General features: G+C 36.7%; 1 protein-coding gene across 4 annotated transcripts in view; it reads left to right on the forward strand.

The window, feature by feature from the left end:
• Positions 1-18,366, forward strand: part of ERC2 (ELKS/RAB6-interacting/CAST family member 2) — a 664,972-nt gene that overhangs the window by 152,749 nt on the left and 493,857 nt on the right. For all 4 annotated transcript variants that reach the window (XM_087954768.1, XM_087954770.1, XM_087954769.1 and 1 more), the window contains one exon: positions 15,080-15,154. In XM_087954768.1, the coding sequence (XP_087810894.1) occupies positions 15,080-15,154 (75 nt within the window). The remainder of the gene's footprint in view (positions 1-15,079; positions 15,155-18,366) is intronic.

Raw genomic sequence — 18,366 nt, forward strand, 5'->3', positions numbered from 1 at the left:
CTTGTCTGCCCCCATAATGTAATGTCGCCGATAATTCCATGCCTCCCTCTCTATACAAGAAAATGTTGGCATGTTTACATGTCTTCTGTTCTGTTTAATTTAAACCTAGAAAAAGGCCACATAGATTGGATTTATACTTAATTGTTTCACTTCTCAACAAGCAGAAAATCTCTGTATATTTTTACTTAACCTTTGTATTTATGATGCTGGGAGGAAGCATGGCACTGTCATACTTCCATAAGTTATCTAAAGATGTGTGTAAACAAAATTGTGTATTCTTGTCCTTTATTAATGGATCTCAAAGCAATGTTAGCAATGATGCTATTGGAAAGGTTGTAAATTTTTTGCCAGTCAAGGTGGTCTCTATTGAGGTAAGTGGACTATGATTTGAATCACTATATGTCCCAAAAGCTTGGTCTTAAGGTCCTCTTTTGGCTATTGCTAACTTTGTAATAAGGATTTAGACCATGCCAATGGGTCAAAGTGAATGTCAGTGTTTCAGGATCTCTTTTAAAAAATGTTTTTTACTTAAAATTTGTCACAGTGGAAATATTGGTTTAAGATTTGTGATAAAAGCTTTTAATGTTAGTTGCAATTATCCTGACACTTTAATGATATGAGCTATAGTACTCAAAGTAATGGAAATTTGACCTTGTTTAAAACCATTATGTATTAGATTGATTGAACATTTTGCTTACAAGAGCATCCATTTATTCTATGCTGTCTAGATCTGATAAAGCTAATCACACATATTATATTTCCACAAATCTTTTTACTGTGGTGCCAAATATTTTGAATTGTAGGAAGTTGGAAGGCTTCTAGGCATTTTTAAATAAGGGAGAAAAGACAATAATATTCATTTATTTCAATAGCAAATACAACAATATTACCTTAATGTGTTCAATGTAACAGTGTATGAAAAATTATGATAGGTATTGTTCATCTACACTTGAATTTCAGTGTGTGAGATTTGGGCTGAAGGAAATGTTTCTAGAAGACTCATATTTATGATATTTTGGAGTAAAATTCTATTTTAGTTATCTGACTATTATGTCCAGGCTTAGTAAAAAGATAAAAATAAATAATTTAGGTATCATCTGGATTTACCCTTCACATTGGCATGTTATCTATAAAAGGTTTATGAATATGCATGGATGATTATAAGATATTACTTTAATGGGGTTTAAAGTAAAGAGTAGACTATTTTTGCTCAACTTCTGATGACTTCATGAACTAGCCCATATAGATTTCTGGATTTTATTTTTCCATAAAACCAGATAAAGTGGTAACCTATGAATTGAAAAAATAAAGCTGATTGATTATTATTGATCACCTACCAACATAAATGCCCTGGTGGGACAGCTCAAGTAAATATATGCTACTACACTGAAATATTTTATCCCTTTTTGGATTTTTCCCCACAAATACAAATTATTTGCTCCCTGAATATTTACCCCTTTACAATTGCAGAAGAGGTTGTAATCCACTTTTGTGTGGTGAAACATCAGGCTTGGTAAATACATATATATTACCCATCTATAGACAATAGGTGAAGAAAAATAAGGGTACACTTGAGAAGTAAGGCCACCACCAAATGGAGTACAGATTTTGTTTAACTGAAAATATACTAAGCTTGGAGCAATCCTATCAGCTAAATTTTGAAAAGTTAAGGGAGATGGAAAAAAGAAAATTATTGATGTCAATAGCCTTCCAAGAATAAACATGTCTCAGAAAGATTCAGAAGACATGAAGTTTTAAATAATCACTATTTATTTGATCCATTCTTTATTTTGTGAAGCAGGAACAGTGCATTTAGAACTTAATTTGTGTTACAATTTGATAGGCATCTATGTTTAGTCACAAAAATGAGATCTAGAATATATAAAGAAGAGGTAATAATATTCAACATAGGTGTAGGCCTTAGGAACAACAGAGAATTTTCCTTCAAATGGAGACTATGAAAAAATGCAAACTGATGCCAAGGTCTGTTTCTACTTGGACAGCTTTGACTTCTGCAAAATAACACTGGTTCCTGATTTATAAACATATCTCAATAGCCAAACATGCACCTGTTGCCTATAATACTGGGTGCCTAATTAGAAACAAACTCTGTGTGCAGCAGGTTTTATTTCCTAGTAATTGTGAATAGAATTGCCACTATAATATACAGTACATTTTATTGTTTCTTTTCTTCAAATATCAAATATATTTACAGTATAAAGGATTATGGATTAAGAGGCTACTCCAGATTTTACATACTAGCAAAATAATGCTTAGGGTCATTCAATACAAATTACAACCTTACATGGGCAAAGCACTGCCATATGTTCAAGCTGGGTTTTGAAAAATCAGAGAAACAGAAGACATTAGTGATTATGTCTACTGTATAATTGAAAAAAGCCAGAGAATACCAGAAAGAAATCAAGATGTCTGTCATTAATGATAGAAAAACCTTTGATTGCATAGATCACTATGAAAAGTGCTCTGAAAAAATTGAAATTCCAGATCAGATGGTTTCTGACCAGCAATGTCAATGGAGAAGCCAGCAGGAAATTGCAAAATTGAGGCAATGTGACATTGTGCTTAATGACTATAGGTGATTTGCTTCATGAGCGCAGCCTTAACTGATTTTGAAGTTATGAGTATGTCAATTAGTGATGGAATTGTAGGTCCCAGTTGGGGTTGGGAGGATTAGTTGTATGTAATAATGACAGATAAAAATCCTTTGGCAGAGTTTATGCTTTTTAAGATCATTGTTAGCAGCATTTTCCTTCTTGTTAAGCCTACATATCCTACAGTATCTCATGTGGGATAAATCACCACAAGAAGACAAGGCTTGCCACCATGGCACTTTCAATCTTGTCATTGTGTCACCATTTTTTGATGAATGGTGTGGCGGGTGTGTCTAAGTAAACATATCAACAAATTTAGTGATAGGCAGACTGCAGTAGCTCAGTAGTGTCCTGCTATTTTCTATGTACATCTCTTATTTAAACAATTGGGCTGCTGTGCATAAACTGAAAATATGTTCCTTAAGAAATCGTTGCCAGCTGCTGGCAAGCAGTCAAAGGAACATAGTGAATGAGTAGTTGAATTCAATAACAAGTCTGGGTACAATTAAATGCATGTCAGGTGCTGAAGAGGGTATAAAGTTGGCAACAAAAAAGAACATGATTATGTACTCTCTTTTGTGTGTATTTTTGTGTGCACTGATTTATTTCGATGGTTTATACTGTAGTTATGCTCCATCTGCATTATTCCACTGTGCTCTGGTTCCACACATAAACATTATTGTATTTGGTAGGCCTTGTGCTTTGTTGTCTGGAATCCATGCATCTTTCCCATAGGGAAAGCAGTTGAAATACCCACTGATCTAGCCCTCTCTGCACATATGTGATTATTAGATAATTAGAAGGAGAGTAGGACTCATTTCTAAGTAGATCAACTGCCGAGAGACACTTTCCTAGGTAAATTACCTCTTCTAGGACAGAATAGGCCAGCTTGCTGCGGCCAACTCGCCATGGCCAATTCATTGTGGCCAACTCAATGCAGTGAGTTCACTGCAGGACAACTTGCCATGGCCAACTCATTGCAGGACAACTCACCATGGGACAATTCAACAAATACAAAGTTAAATTAATTTCAATGAAACTGTGGTCAATAATAATAAAATAAAGTTCATCCAGAAATACAAGATTACAATAATTTCAATGAAAACATGGTCATCAATAATAAAAGTTATTAAATGAAACAATTAATACAGCATCAAATTATCCTGAGATGAGTTGTCCTATGGAGAGTTTGCCATGGCGAGTTGGTCACGGTGAATTGGCTGTGTTGAGTTGGCCACGGTGAATTGTCCTAGACCCTTTTAGGAAGCTAGATGTGGATGAAGTTGAGAGTTTTTTGTTCCAAAATGCCAGTGACAACAGAACAGCTCTATGCACCATTTTTCTTTTCATTTAAGGGTCACTTTGATTAGTCTTACCTAGAACTGCTGTATATCTGGTTCTCAGCAGGTGCGGACAGTAAGATGACCTTGATGGAAATATGCCTGATCTGTTCATTATTTAGGCAACAGGGGCTGAAACATTTTTAAGCCCTGAGAAGCAGTTCAGGCAAACCCTTCTTTGAGTCACTGGAGTAAAAGAATGGGGGATGGAAAAGGAGGTACAGCACAGTTCGACCAGCAATGTTCTGTTGTTATAGTGAATTTAAGTAAAAATAGTTAGCCTTATGTGGAGCTAATGGTCTACATCAGGGCTGTCAAACTCCCAGCCTGCAGGCTGGATGCATCATGTGCTGGCCACGCCCACGCCCGGTTTAGTGAAAAAGGTCCTGAAATGTCATGTGAAGCTAACACGATGACGTGAGTTTGACACCCTTGGTCTACATAGTGAAGCTTACAGCAGCTCTGTAGCTCTTTGCTCCATATTTAACAATTAGGATTTTTGTAATGTGCAGTTTTACCTTTTCAGCAGAATAACAGGAGCTGACAAAGCTGATCATTTTCCTTTTACAGTCTCATAAATATTCATAGAAGTTGGCTTTTGGGAAGACAAAAATCCCTAGCTTTTCATGTTTTAGGCTACTATTTTTGTGGAGATGAGTCATGTACAGAAGATTTCAAGATTAAAAATGGCACAATAATTGAACATCACACACCAGCCAAGTAGATAAAGTAAAATGCCATTAATTCTGTTTTGCCCTTTCAGTTTGATGCAACTAAAGAAGTTGTCTTCATCTGTGCATCCTTTCCTGAACTTTGTTGAGGTTGTGCTGTTGCTGAGAATTGAAGCTTGTACCTTTAAGCTTATTCAATGAGCCTTCAGAAGAGTTACTTTGCTGTAACAATTCAGTGCTATTCTCTGCAGATAAGAATATGCCTATTCAATTTCATGAAAGATGAAATACACGCAATCTGCACTTTCATTTAAAAATATTCATATAAAATTAGAGATCTACTAGGTTATGTCAGCTATATTATGTATTCCATACCAAAAAACTAGCTCCAAGGGAATTTTAAAACTGCTTTATTATATTGGCTATAGTACTGTAACAGAATCTTACAAGTCTGATAGTGCTTTACTTCTCCTTTCCCCTTACTCACCTGTGAAACTAAGGAGATGTCTATCTGAGCTCTTTCCTACTCCCTTCAGATTGTTTGATTGAATTGTGTTTTTTATCTTGCTGCTCTGGGAACAAACTTAGCTTATATCCATCAAGGCATCTTCATTACTCTCTACAGGTTGATACTAAAATATTAGCAAGACACTATGTTTTGGAATTGAGGAAAAGTCATCATTACCCTGCCTTGGTCACACCAGTTTCTGGAAGCTGGAAGTTCCACTTGGGTTCCATGGAAAGCTTAGGGCTATTGCTGAAGGTTTGATTTACAATCCAGTTGAAGCACTTTTTATTTACATTATTTTTTATTGATTTAGATGTGAAATCCCACCTTTATTATTTTTATAAATAACTGAAGTTGGTGAACATGCTTAATATTTTTCCCACAGCAACAACCCTGTAAGCTCTTAGTTGCCTGAGAGAGAGTGATTGACCCAAAGCCATCCAGCTGTCCCCAGCTGTAAGGCTAGGTGATAGTGATAGCCAGGGGAGCTTTTGCATAGCTCTGTGTGATGTGCCAATTTCAGCCTTATCTGGACTGGGAGGCACTGCACATGTCACTTCTGCTTTGGTTATCTCTTGAATGGATTAGAGCAATATGCTCTATAATGCACTACCTTGAAGTAAATCTGGAAACAATTCTGGAAACAATTGATCTGGAATACAGGATCATGGACAATTAACACGCATTTCCTAATTTAGTTATGTTACACTTTTGTGAAGTGAACTTCACTGGCTCCCATTTGACCTCTGGATACAATTCAGGATGCTGATGTCACCTATAAAGCCCCTCATGGGTTAGAATACTTGAGGGACTCTCTCTTTCTGATGATTTCTTCTCCCCGTTAGATTAGCAGGAAAGACATGATTTGGGTCACATCAATTAAAAAATGCCATCTTTAATTGACATTCATGTTACAGGATCTAGAAATCTCTCTTCTGTCACCCCTGGAACACCTTAGAACCTGAGATCAGAAAGTCTGTGGTTTTTTCCTAGAAATGGTGATAGTGAAATTAGGAAATATTATATTGCTATTTACTTTTGACTGCTGATTTCATTTTGAAACATATGATTAGCATTCTATGTAGATTTTATACTGTGGTTTCCATTTAAATTTTGTTTGCTGTCCAGTCACTGTGGCAAGAGGAGCAACTATCAAAATAAAAGTAGATTAAAAAAAAACCTTTTAGAAAATTTTCTCAGTGTGGAATTTGGACTTAAAATCTTGTAATTCTCAGTCAGCATTGTAGCCTAACACATTTGGAGAACATTAAGTTGGAAAAAGTCTAAATATTCTATGATCTTTTAGATCTCGGTGAGATTTCCTTAAAGACCAGACTGGTGTTCATGGAAGGTAACATGTCCTGTCCTTGGCTGAAAGCTGAGGTAAAAATGTGGTCCAGAATCTTTCTCAAAGTATTTAGTTAGTGGGTCAAGGGAACTGTATTAAGTTAAGCCAAATATATCAATTAAAGTACAGTTTTAAGGGCCATGAAAAAAAACAAAGTTAAAATAAGAGATTGCATCATTCATCCCAGTGAAAGAAACCAAGAATAGAATAAGACACTTATCTAGAATAAGTGTCCAGATAGCTACTCGTAGCAGTAGGAATGCAGAATTACTTCTAGTACTGGGCTGGCCTTAAATGGAAAGATCCATATTGGAGCCTCAATTCTCTACCTGAAACAAGATTTGCTGAAGGTGCAAAATTGGCAGGAAGAGAAATAGGCTACTTTAGAGAACTTTTTCCTGTGGACCTGGGACTTCTGTATCATCTAAATCATCTAGACTCACATCAGTATTTCTGCGTTCTTCTATTCTTAGGCATAAATCTGGATCAGAGTTAGAGGAGAGAGTGGCTCACGGGAGTCTGATCCTTCTCAACCTCTTTGCTTGGATTGACTTTGTAAGTTCAGTCTTTTCCAAGACCTTCCTTGGTTTCTCTCCCTCTGCCAAGCACGAATCATTCACATATCATAAGATTACACTGTTGACAGTCATATTTATCTTGTAGAACCCGACAATTCAGCCCAGAAATGGTACTGTTATTTTCCTTATCAAATTGTACTTTTAAAAAGTAAAACAGGAAGTTGAAATGAAATCAGAGTCATACTCAATAGGATCTAAACTTGATTGCAGGAAATACGACTTCAGCAATAGAGTGGTCAATGTCTGGAATACTCTACCCGACTCTGTAGTTTCTTCCCCAAACCCCAAAAACTTTAACCTTAGACTGTCTACTATTGACCTCACCCCTTTCCTAAGAGGTCTGTAGGGGCGTGCATAAGCGCACCAACGTGCCTACCGTCCCTGTCCTATTGTTTCTCTTATTCTTTTATTTTTCTTATATGTACCCATTTCATGTATTCACAACTATGTATACATTTATACTTATTATCTTGTAAACAATTGGCAAATCAAATAAATAAATAAAATAAATAAATATTTATCTTGTAGAACCCGACAATTCAGCCCAGAAATGGTACTGTTATTTTCCTTATCAAATTGTACTTTTAAAAGTAAAACAGGAAGTTGAAATGAAATCAGAGTCATACTCAATAGGATCTAAATAAGTGGTGTAATGAAGAGAAGCATTTTAAAATATTTTTCAGGACTTCAGACATATTATATAAAAATCCCCACCGCTGGTCATAGTTACATTTAAGCCTGATTCATTAATTCAATACCAGAGGGAACATAGGAAAACACATCATTTTTCTATTCAGGAGTGAAGAAGCATATGATATCAAAGCAACTCAAGAACCCAATTTCTCCAAAAAAATAATAATAGCAATTTAAATATTTGTGATGTTTCTGACCCAGTTTGCAATCTTCTCTCTTATTTTGAAGGCATTCTCAAAGCAATTGCTGTAAGATGGTTTATGGGGCAGCAACATGGAGAACCACATGGTTTAGAATAGAGTGAAGTGGCTCTACCAGAGGGCTTGGCCTAATTTGTTGTCTGTTCTGATCCACCAATTTTTAGTAGAGTTGACATATGTCACATACCTATCGAATCTCTTCCTAGAATCATCTCTCTTTCAGTAAAGGCTTTCATGAAAAAAATAAGACAAGATGGCCTTTTATAGTAGTCGGTTCGTATAGATGCATGCATTGAATACAGCCCAGGCAGCAGTAAGCTTGTCTTACTGAGTTGGTATTGAAAGCAATGGCTTTGATACATTATCTCAAATCTTCTCTTGTCTTTTGCATCTAACTCAAATGCAACTTTGTTCCCAGCTGTCTGTGGGTTGGCACTGATTTGCAGCCAAATTTTTGTTTGCTTTCATCTAAGACATGTCTGGGACAATGTGGCATTTCAGTAATTATAATTAAAATTATACCAGCAGAATTTATATCTTTCTACCATTTTAAGGAGTACTTTTGAATGAATGCTCATAATTTATACTATAGTTAATAAATCTAATCCTTGACATCCATTGCTTCTTATCCTGCCTACAAATGCTTTGGGGAAATATTTTCCTTGAATTTTAAAAATCGCTTCATGTTTTCACAAAAATATAATTTAATATATTTTAGTGGGCTAAGCAAAGCTATCTATATTGTAGTGATGCTAAAATGCTACATTTAACATTTATACTAGGAATGTGCAGCACTTTAGATTTGAATTCCAAAGGTGCTTCAAAATTCTTAATCCTGGGAAAATGCACAGTTGGTTTAAAGAGCTGCAAATGGGTACTATGTCACGTGTTCCAAAGCACTTTTGGGAGTTTGAATCTAAGTATTGCACAGCCCTTATTTATGCTCTGATCTGATCTGCCCCAATTTATAATTCTGACCAGATGGAAATATCTATTGAGCAACGTTACCTAAACATTTTTTTTTTTAAACAAGGCCACTTGGGAAAGAAGATGTAAGGAATCCTTTTTCTTGATTAAAGAGAAGCCTTTTATCCAGTAGTCCTGTGTTTGTATAGATGCATGCATTGGAAAGTATGGGGTCAGATGATCAACAGTAAGGTAGTCTTGGACTGGAGTGGAGATCAACATTTGAAACCAACATACTTGACTTATTCTGAAGGTAAGCAATGAAAAATATTTTAAAACTCATTTCTAAACTCCATAGCTATTTGAATATTCTTAGTTCAAAATTGGATTAGCTCATTTCAAATTGTCCAAAGCAGAAAGTGCGTCAAAAAAAAAAAAGTGCAAAAGTGGAAGGTGTGTGGAAAGAGGGGTAGTCTTATGTGGCAGTATATAACACTCTATATTTTGAGTGGAAATGTTGGGGGGGTGAGTCTTATCGCCCAGGTCGTCTTATACGCCCGGTAAATATTAATAGCAATTCATGATGCAATGGCAACAAAGATGTAGGCATCTTTATAACATAATCCTCCATGTAAGTTGGTTACCCAAGTACCTGTGCTGATGTTCTGGCCTTTATCAAAATGTCTTCAGGTGTCAGCTTTGAGGATTGAAATTCTAATTGTGCTAGATTCCCCAGCTAGATGGGTCCAAATTTGTTGGTGGTCTAAGTGTACATCCATATGCTATCTTGCAATGTGAGACAATAAGGGGAGACTTTTAGACAAAATTTGCCTAGCATATTTTCAAATGGGTCAGGATGCAACAAAAACTTACATGCATCTTATTTCAAGTCAGAACTCTTCCAAGATTGTAGGATTGAAGGAAAAAATGCCCCTATTCTTTAATTACTTAAATATTCATCCAGATAAAGAGTGTAGGTTTTTTTTCTTAAGGGCTCAGTTTGTAGCCCTCAGATGCATTGGAAGGGACAGAGTAATAAACTGTAAATCATTTACTGATCTTCTCCAGAATGCCACTGCCCGCTGCATTTTACTAGAAGGAAAAGGAAGGAAGCACTTTTAAGAAATTTGATTTATGTTGCAAACAGGAGAAATATAATAAGGCACGGTTGCCAATTATGATAGAAATTTAGAAATGTTCATCTCTGGCAGCAAATATATCTTTGGCAAAAGGGGTGGAAGTTTGGGGCTTTTTTCCAGGGGTGATGGATAACACCCAGCTCATATGCCAATTTCAATCTATGTACTCTTTGGGGATTGTTCAGTTTTAAAACTAATACTCATTGAGAACCTGGCTAGATTGTTTTCTTGGCCAGATACTTTCCCATCCCATTCCACAACTCTGATATAATAAAAAATAATAGCAAATTATGCATTTATGTTTAAATCCCATCAACTGAGACAGTTCCCACTTTAAGAGTCTTTTAAAGGCTATTATTTTAAAATGTAGGAATTATAAAAATGGTGAGTCACTTGCATTCCTGGAATTTAAAATAATTTCTGGTTTGCTATTTAGATTTAGCAGAGTAAGAATATCATATGGAGAATTATGCTCCATATAGAGTTTTAAACTCTACTAGTTTCAGTGGAAATGTACCGTATTGCCGGCGTATAAGATGACTTTTTGCCCGAAAACATGCCTCCAAGTGGGGGGTCGTCTTATACGCGGGTATATCCACTGCCGGCTTTCGGATGCTTGTTGGGCGCTTGCGAAGGCGCCTCTGGCTTCCTGGATCCCCTGCGTCGCTTCCGCTTCATCCCGCTCGCCTCGCTCCGCCCGAGGCTGCAGCCTTCCTGCTCTTCCCACGGCCCCTGGCACTCTGCCCTGCCGCTGCAGCCGGGGGATTTCTGGGGGCGTTTCCGGTGGTGGTGGGGGTCGTCTTATACGCCGGGTTCGTCTTATACGCCGGCAAATACGGTACATTTATAAAATGCTAACATATTAATAGATGAAAAATAGTGAAAGATGATAGATAGAGATAGATAAAGATAATAGAGCTAAAGTGTGTGTGTGTGTGTGTGTGTGTGTGTGTGTGTGAGAGAGAGAGAGAGAGAGAGAGAGAGAGAGAGTCAGATAGATAGATATAAATAGCATTTAGGCTTACATACCACCCCACAGCACTGGCACTTTACAGCCCTCTGTTGGCTTACAACAGATAGATAGAGATACAGACATTGTAGATAGAGCTAGCTAGCTAACTAGATTGTGTGTGTGTGTGTGTGTGTGTGTGTGATGTATTTTAAAAACAATGTTTCTCTTTCCATTTCTATGAAAACTGATCCCTGAGTCATTAGCCCTGAGAGGAGACCGTTCATGGCAACTTCATTTTCATTACTGCTTGTGAATATTTTTTTTGTTAACAGCATAGCATAGAAAGAGTTAAATCCTGCGCCCCCATAACTTGAGGGGGTTATGATCTCTTCCATATACAACTATTTGAAATCCAACTTTCAAGCATGGCATGTGCATTTCTGCCTTTAATGACATAATTGATTTGAGACCCTGAAGCCTAGCTGATATTTATTTTTATCTTACATGATCTTTAGAGCTTCAAATTATAAAGAGAAAAAGGTAATTCAAAAATCTTTTTAAACAGAGTTTAAAAAGAATTGCATTAAAAGCATTTAAAATACTTCAAAACAATAGAGAAACCATTAGGAATATGATATTGTAAAAGATACTAGTTGTTGCCATGGAGCTTAGTAATGAACCTGATCCTACGTGAAAAACTAGATGAGGGAGAATGTCACATGTTCAGCCCAAACAAAACTTTTCCTGATTAGGAAGACAATCTAACCAACAAGACTTGCAGTTGTTGACTTAGAAGATGCTGGAGAAAAATAATAAAGTATTTCCATTGCCTCTGAATCTGCTGAAAGTAGATCAGTTTCTCAGTATTTTTGACAGGCCAGCAAGTTATCCCCAACATTGTTTTTTAAATAGTATTAGAAGGAAAATCCATCTGGTTTCAGTTCCAAGATGGGAGAGGGGTTCTGGAAACAAAATGGAGGCTGGAGGCTGACTGGAAAGAAGGCCTATTTATTGATGAACAAAACCACCAGGGTTTGTGGTTCTGGGGCAACTGATAAAATGGAGTTTAGAGTGGGTGGGTTTTTATACCTTCTGGATTCCTATGGGGCCATGTAGGGGTCATGGCTGGCTCTATAGACAAAAGGAGAAATGCAAATACTAGGTGTTTGTCTGAGCTAATTTTGTCAACCTTTTGTTTGTTGCTTATCTGAGTTTCTGTCTTGACCCAGTATTTCTGAATGGATTACCAAATCTGCATTTCTAAATGCTGGCCTTCTCAGTTCTGCTTGGGGCAGGCAAACTGGGGCTGGTTTCTGCCTCCTTCAAGATTTTTTTCATTTCTCCTTTAGGGGAAATATTCTATCCTGTCTTTTTAATATCCCCCAAAATATTTCATTCCTCTGGGTGGGGCTTTCCCACAGTAGTATGGTTGTTATACTCCAAAGCAGTATTTCTCAACCTAACCAATTTTAAGATGTGTGGACTTCAATTCTCAGAATTTTAGCCAGACATTTTAGTCAATTACACTGAAAAACACTGTTCCAAAATCTTTTTTTAAAACGTTCCTACTGATTAGAAGAATGCTTCTGACTTGAGAAGCATTCCTTCTTCATGTTAGCCAAGAAAAGATCGGCCTTTCCTGAAATGGTAGAAATTTTATTTTTAAAATCAGGCCATACTTTTTATTAATAAGTAATTTTTTTCACCTTATGTATTTTTCAGCAAAGCTCCTAAAGTATTTCATTCCTAAGAAAGGAAACTGGTTTTTGAAAGGGGTGTAACTTTATTAATTTTTTTCATAATTTCTTTCCATCAGGTCTAACAGTTAAATCATCTCCTGAAATGAAAGGTCCAGCTATACTTTAGGTAGGCCAAGTGGAGAGAGCAGTGCTACATTTGAGTGCAGTTTGATTCCTCTTTGTATCTGTCACTCAGAATAGGGGCCCCAAACCCTGGTCCGTGGACTGACACCAGTCCGAGTCATGCCAGCAACCAGACTGCACAAACAAATGAAGCCCCATCCGTGGGATGCAGGTAGCTTGCAAAACCATTCCCCCATCCTGTTATGGAAAGACTTTTCTCCATGGAACTGGTCTTTGTTGCCCAAAAGGCTGGGGGCCACTGACTTTGAAGAAGGAAATGCTTCTCATTGGCTGACTCATGCCTGTCATCATGACTCAAAAAGAAACAAAAATTGAATCATAGTCCTTAGGTATTCTCCTTGAAGGTAGGATGCAATATATTCATGGTTTATCCATTGTCATCATTTTTTGATTGCTCTTGGCCAATCGCCTGATGTTTCCTTGGAGGGCTGAGAGGGAGCCCCGTTGTGGAGTACTGGAATACTGTGAAGCCATTACCATGGCAAGTCCACTGTGCTGTACAGTAGAAGTCATTTTAAGGCACATACATTGTGGCTTAGAGGTTAAAGATGCTGCGCTTGTCAACTGGAAAGCTGAAAGCCTGGGTTTGAGACCCAAGTGCTGCATGATGGAGCAAGCTCCCATTCTTGCCCCAGCTCCTGCCTACCTAGCAGTCTGAAAGCATGCAAATGCAAGTAGGTAAATAGGTACCATTTCAGTAAGAGGTCCATGTGCCTCAGAGTATAGTCATGCTAGCCACATAACCACAGAAATATTTTCGGACAATGCTAGCTCCCTCAGCTAAGAAATGAAGATAAGCACCATCCCACAGATTTGGAAGCAACTGGTCAAGGGAAATCTTTACCTTTATTCTACCACCATCTATAGATAATTTGTGTAATTTCTTATCTTTCTTAAATTATTTATTTGGCATTATGCTACTAACACAGGACTTTTGGTGAGGAAAAATATCCTATCAGCAAGTGCTTTGTGACACTGAAACTCTTTAGCAGGATAGGTGATGGGCTAAACTTCCCTATATGAATTCAAGGCTGGACAACTGGACAAGCAGGGGAACTCAGCTCAGTCTGCATGGTCATATCTATTTCTATTGTTCCATGACTGCTTGCCATGCATCAGATGAAATGGACTGTGAATTTCACAATTTTATGTAATAATAAAAGCCAGATGAAATGGACTGTGAATTTCACAATTTTATGTAATAATAAAAGCCATTTTTCAAGGTTTGAAGATGTGCTGTGACTTTTGCTGCCAGTACAATAACTACCTCTTTGAAAATTCCATATTTTTGTGAGTTTCAGGATTCAGTGACATGGAGCAGGGGGGAGTTTAAAAAATATTTATAATTGGTTGTTTAAGACAATTCATACTATTGTTTATTATGAAGGGAAGGCAAGGGAAATAAAGGTTCTTTTGTAATTTCTATTTGATTCAATGAATTTGAAGATAAGAACTTCCCATACTATTTTTCTTTAAATATTTTTCTTTAAATTTACTTTTAATCTGTTATGCAGTACAGATATCTTGCATCATGTTTTAAGCTATTTATGAAAACCTTACTTCTTAATGTACACATGGTTCTTCTTGGAACGATTGGGACTAATGTGGAAGTAAATCTCCTAAGGAGTGAAATGCAAATTTTATAAAACATCAGATCGTGAAGAAAAAAAAGATGAACCAACATAAAAAAAACCTACATTAGACAGCTCTACATCAACTTACTATATAATTACTATTCTGGAAATGTCAAATCTGAATGCAATGTCTATAAATTACTTGTTTCCAGCATCAGAGAAAAACAATGCAGTGAAGTTGAGCAGAAATTTTAAATGGCATTTCTTTCTTTCTTTCCTTCTTTCTCTCTCCTCCACACCCCACACATCTTTTCCTCTCTCTGTATGTTTTAATTAGCAACATAATGTACTGCAATTGAAAGACTTATTATTCAATGCTTGGGCAGAGAGGTATCATAATCTCTCTTCATCCAAATGCAACATGCTGCCTTTGTGATTGCTGACATTAATTATTGAGAAAGAGTTCCGAAATAGCGCATGTGTTCAGAGCCTTTGCCTGTAACATAAGATAGACATGCAAGAAAGATTTGTGGGCAGTGATGTACCAATAGCATTTCTGCTTTTGTACGCCTGAACTGCTGTGAGATTTAACTAAACGAGAAAAGAAACCTGTTTTGTACATCAAATCATGGAAAGATGAGTCGTCAAGCTTACTTTTATCGTGTCCCTCCACAGGAACTGCATCGAAGGACACAACTTCAGCCTGAGCCAGCAAAGACAAAAGCTCTTCAAACAGTCATAGAGATGAAGGTATGGATGTTTTCCCATGTTTATTCCATGTAAGGCAGTGGCCCGGCGGGTGCTTGTTGGATGGATCATGCAATTGTCCCCTGCTTTTATTGTATGGAATACATGGATTTGTGCACTATGTGTGTATGTCATGTTGCAATCACACCATTTGTTTCCCAGAGAGCGTCAATCCAATTTGTCAAACTCTAAAATGTCTCCTATACAATACATGTGACAAATATCTAAAATACTTGGCCGGGAGAAACAGCGTTTCTTTAAAGAGATCTTTTAAACATTTTATAGTCTTTCACCAGTAAATGTAATTTTTCCATTCTGCTTGATAGATGTAGCTGTTTTTCTAAACAACTTGTTTTTGATAAATTGTTAGAAAATATTTGGCAGATTTTTTAAAAAGAAGGTAGCAGTTTTCTTTATATTAACCATTTCTTTTGTCATTTTAAATGGTACCAAAGCAAGTAAATTATTCTCCATTCTATATTATGTTCACCTGTGTTGTCCTGAATATAGCCTATGCTGTTTCATTACAACCATAAATTATGAAACAAGTTACCCCAAGTTTAGGTAAATGGATATTGAATAAGATTGCAACTTTCAGGTCTGATCACATGACAGTAAGTTATATGTTGATTTCAATAATGATATCCCTACCTACTTCTAAAGGGGTTTGTGATTGAATAGGTGTTATTGACATATGTCATAAAAATAATGGCCTGTAGTATGATTTGCAGAACAGCAGTATATTGTTTCTTTAAAAAAAAAATTTCATTGAAGAATTTTATGCAACAGTAATTTCTACAATAATGAAAGTGACCAATTTTAAGAAAAAGAGAAAAGAACAAAAAAAAATGACTCAAGAAAAGAAAAAGAGACAAAAAGAAAATATAAAGAAGCTTCCAACCCTCTTTAAAGCAGTTAAAAATAAAATTATCTCCTGTCCTCATTCTTTAAGATTATATCTTGATTCCATTCTTTCCATATTTTATGCTTTCTAGTCATAAAATCCATAAATTGCCAGTTCATTTTTTCCATTTTCAACAAAAACAACAAAAATCATAAAGAGTTTTCAGTTACTAATAATTGTACCGTGTTTCTCATATAATAAGGCCGGATCTTTTTTTTTTTTTGAGCCCCGAAAAAATGGCTAGGCTGTCTTTTTGGGGGTGACTTAATTCCCCCCCTTGCATCTTTGGGCGGGCGGGCAGCGACGGCTTGGATGTTGACCTCGGCGTTGGTGGGGCACTTCGTATCGGGGTCAACGCAGGCAGCACCATATCCGGGTGTGCAACAAAAGTACTTCCTAATGGAAAGCCCCCCCACCATTCCCCCCCCATTTCGCATGTTTTAATATAGGCCTTAATTTGGGGGGAGGGGCTTAATTTCATTTCATGCCTATAAAACATGCTGGGACTTCCTATTGGGGGAGGCCGTATTGTTGGAGAAACAGGGTACTTGTTTTCTTTTGCCTAGTCAAACAAGTCAGTTTTGCGATTCCTGAAAATTCTGTCAACTTTCCTCCATTGAAGTATGTCTAAATCTTTCCATCTTGCTCCATTATGATTTATAAAAATAATCTTCTGAGTGTCTTTTCTATCCATAAGTCCCAACAGCATTATTTTGTTACAGTGGTACCTTGGTACTCAACTGCTTTGAAATTCATCAAATTTGGTGCTCAACCCATTTTGATGTGAAAATTTTGTCCCGGTACTTATTGTTTGTTTGGTATTCAATGTACAAGCTAGAACTTGTCAGTGTTGGCTGCCTTCTAATTCCTAATGGGAAACATTTGTTTGGTCCCCTTCATTTTTGGTTCACATCAGTCTCTTTGAACCAATTAATGATGAGTAACAAGGTACCACTCTACCTGAAAATCTGGTTCTGTTCTGTAACCCTATAATAAAAGTAATTTTAGCATTCATAACTTTGGTATCCGAGTTTGGTCTACCTTAAAGGAAGACATTGGATGAAGATGCAGCTTTTCTTGTTGTCACTACAGGCTGGAGTGGAATTTCCACTCTTTCTTCTCTTTAGTCTCTGTTTTATTTGCTATCTTTATTAGCAATCAGACAAACAAATTCCTTCCCCAACACACTAATAGCAACTGCTTCAGTTACCACTTTTTGTCACCATCCACATGCACTTCCTCATGCACTTCTCAGTTGCTTTATCTCTCTCTCCCTTTACCTCTGGTTGGGGAGATTGACTATTCTCCTTGAGGTTAGTCATATCTCAGAAGACTTAGTTTCCTTGGCATATACAGTTTGATAGGCTGTCTGACTTATTTTACTCATTTCCCATTCTTCTTATTTCGTGCTTACTTATAATTCCATTCCTATTTACAGCTTTCATTTCTATTTTCCAGACTTTAGAGTGACAGTTTACAGGCTTGCTTTCCTTCCCCCTCCATTTCCTTTCCTTTTCCTTTCCTTCCTGCAAGATTACGTCTAGTACTTCTTTCTCTTCTCCTCTGCTTACCCAGCCATTTCTCCAGATTTTTCATACTTGCCTGGACTGAATTTCTTCCCTGATGTTTATCTCATTGAGTCCGTCCAGTTAGATCAATGGGAAAAACACAAAAACACAGATAATCTTGATGAGAATCGGATCTCCCCTCTTTGATCTTGAGTAGTACTGTTCTTCAGAGGATTTAAAAGCTGGTTGTATAGCTCCATGTTAACAATGAGAATAGAATGCTTAAATCAAAGCAAAACATCACTGAATAAGAACCTCAATGAAATGATATATAAATTCACAAATGTATGGTAAGATCATATGCAGTGTGTAAAGCAGGGCATCTGATCCAGTTTCAGGAAGCATTTCCTTGCACTTCCAGAAAGCTAATTTGCAAGAACATAAATAGTCTTTAGAAAGGCTATTTCATCTGCCACCTGTCTTCTACATAGAATACCTACCTACTTACCTATCTACTTACCTGTCAATCATCTAAACCTAACATGAGCTAGGAGTATTAAGCTCATTCTGATTTCTACCGTAGTCATACTTCAAATGTTACCAAATGAAAAGTTTAATATCTACACAAAATAACTGTATAGACTTTGCTCATATGCTCTTATGGATTTAGGAGTCACAGCCCATGCTTGATGTATTTTCAAACAACTTCCATTATTACAAACATTCCTGTTAGATTACCATTTGTGCAGGCAGAAAAAAACCCAAGTCTACAATTCACTGATAATCACTTTCAACACATATAC

Source organism: Notechis scutatus, chromosome 2 (assembly GCF_049901735.1).
Source record: "Notechis scutatus isolate UNSWTSFEM ecotype Mainland chromosome 2, rNotScu1.2, whole genome shotgun sequence".
Lineage (NCBI taxonomy): Eukaryota > Metazoa > Chordata > Lepidosauria > Squamata > Elapidae > Notechis > Notechis scutatus.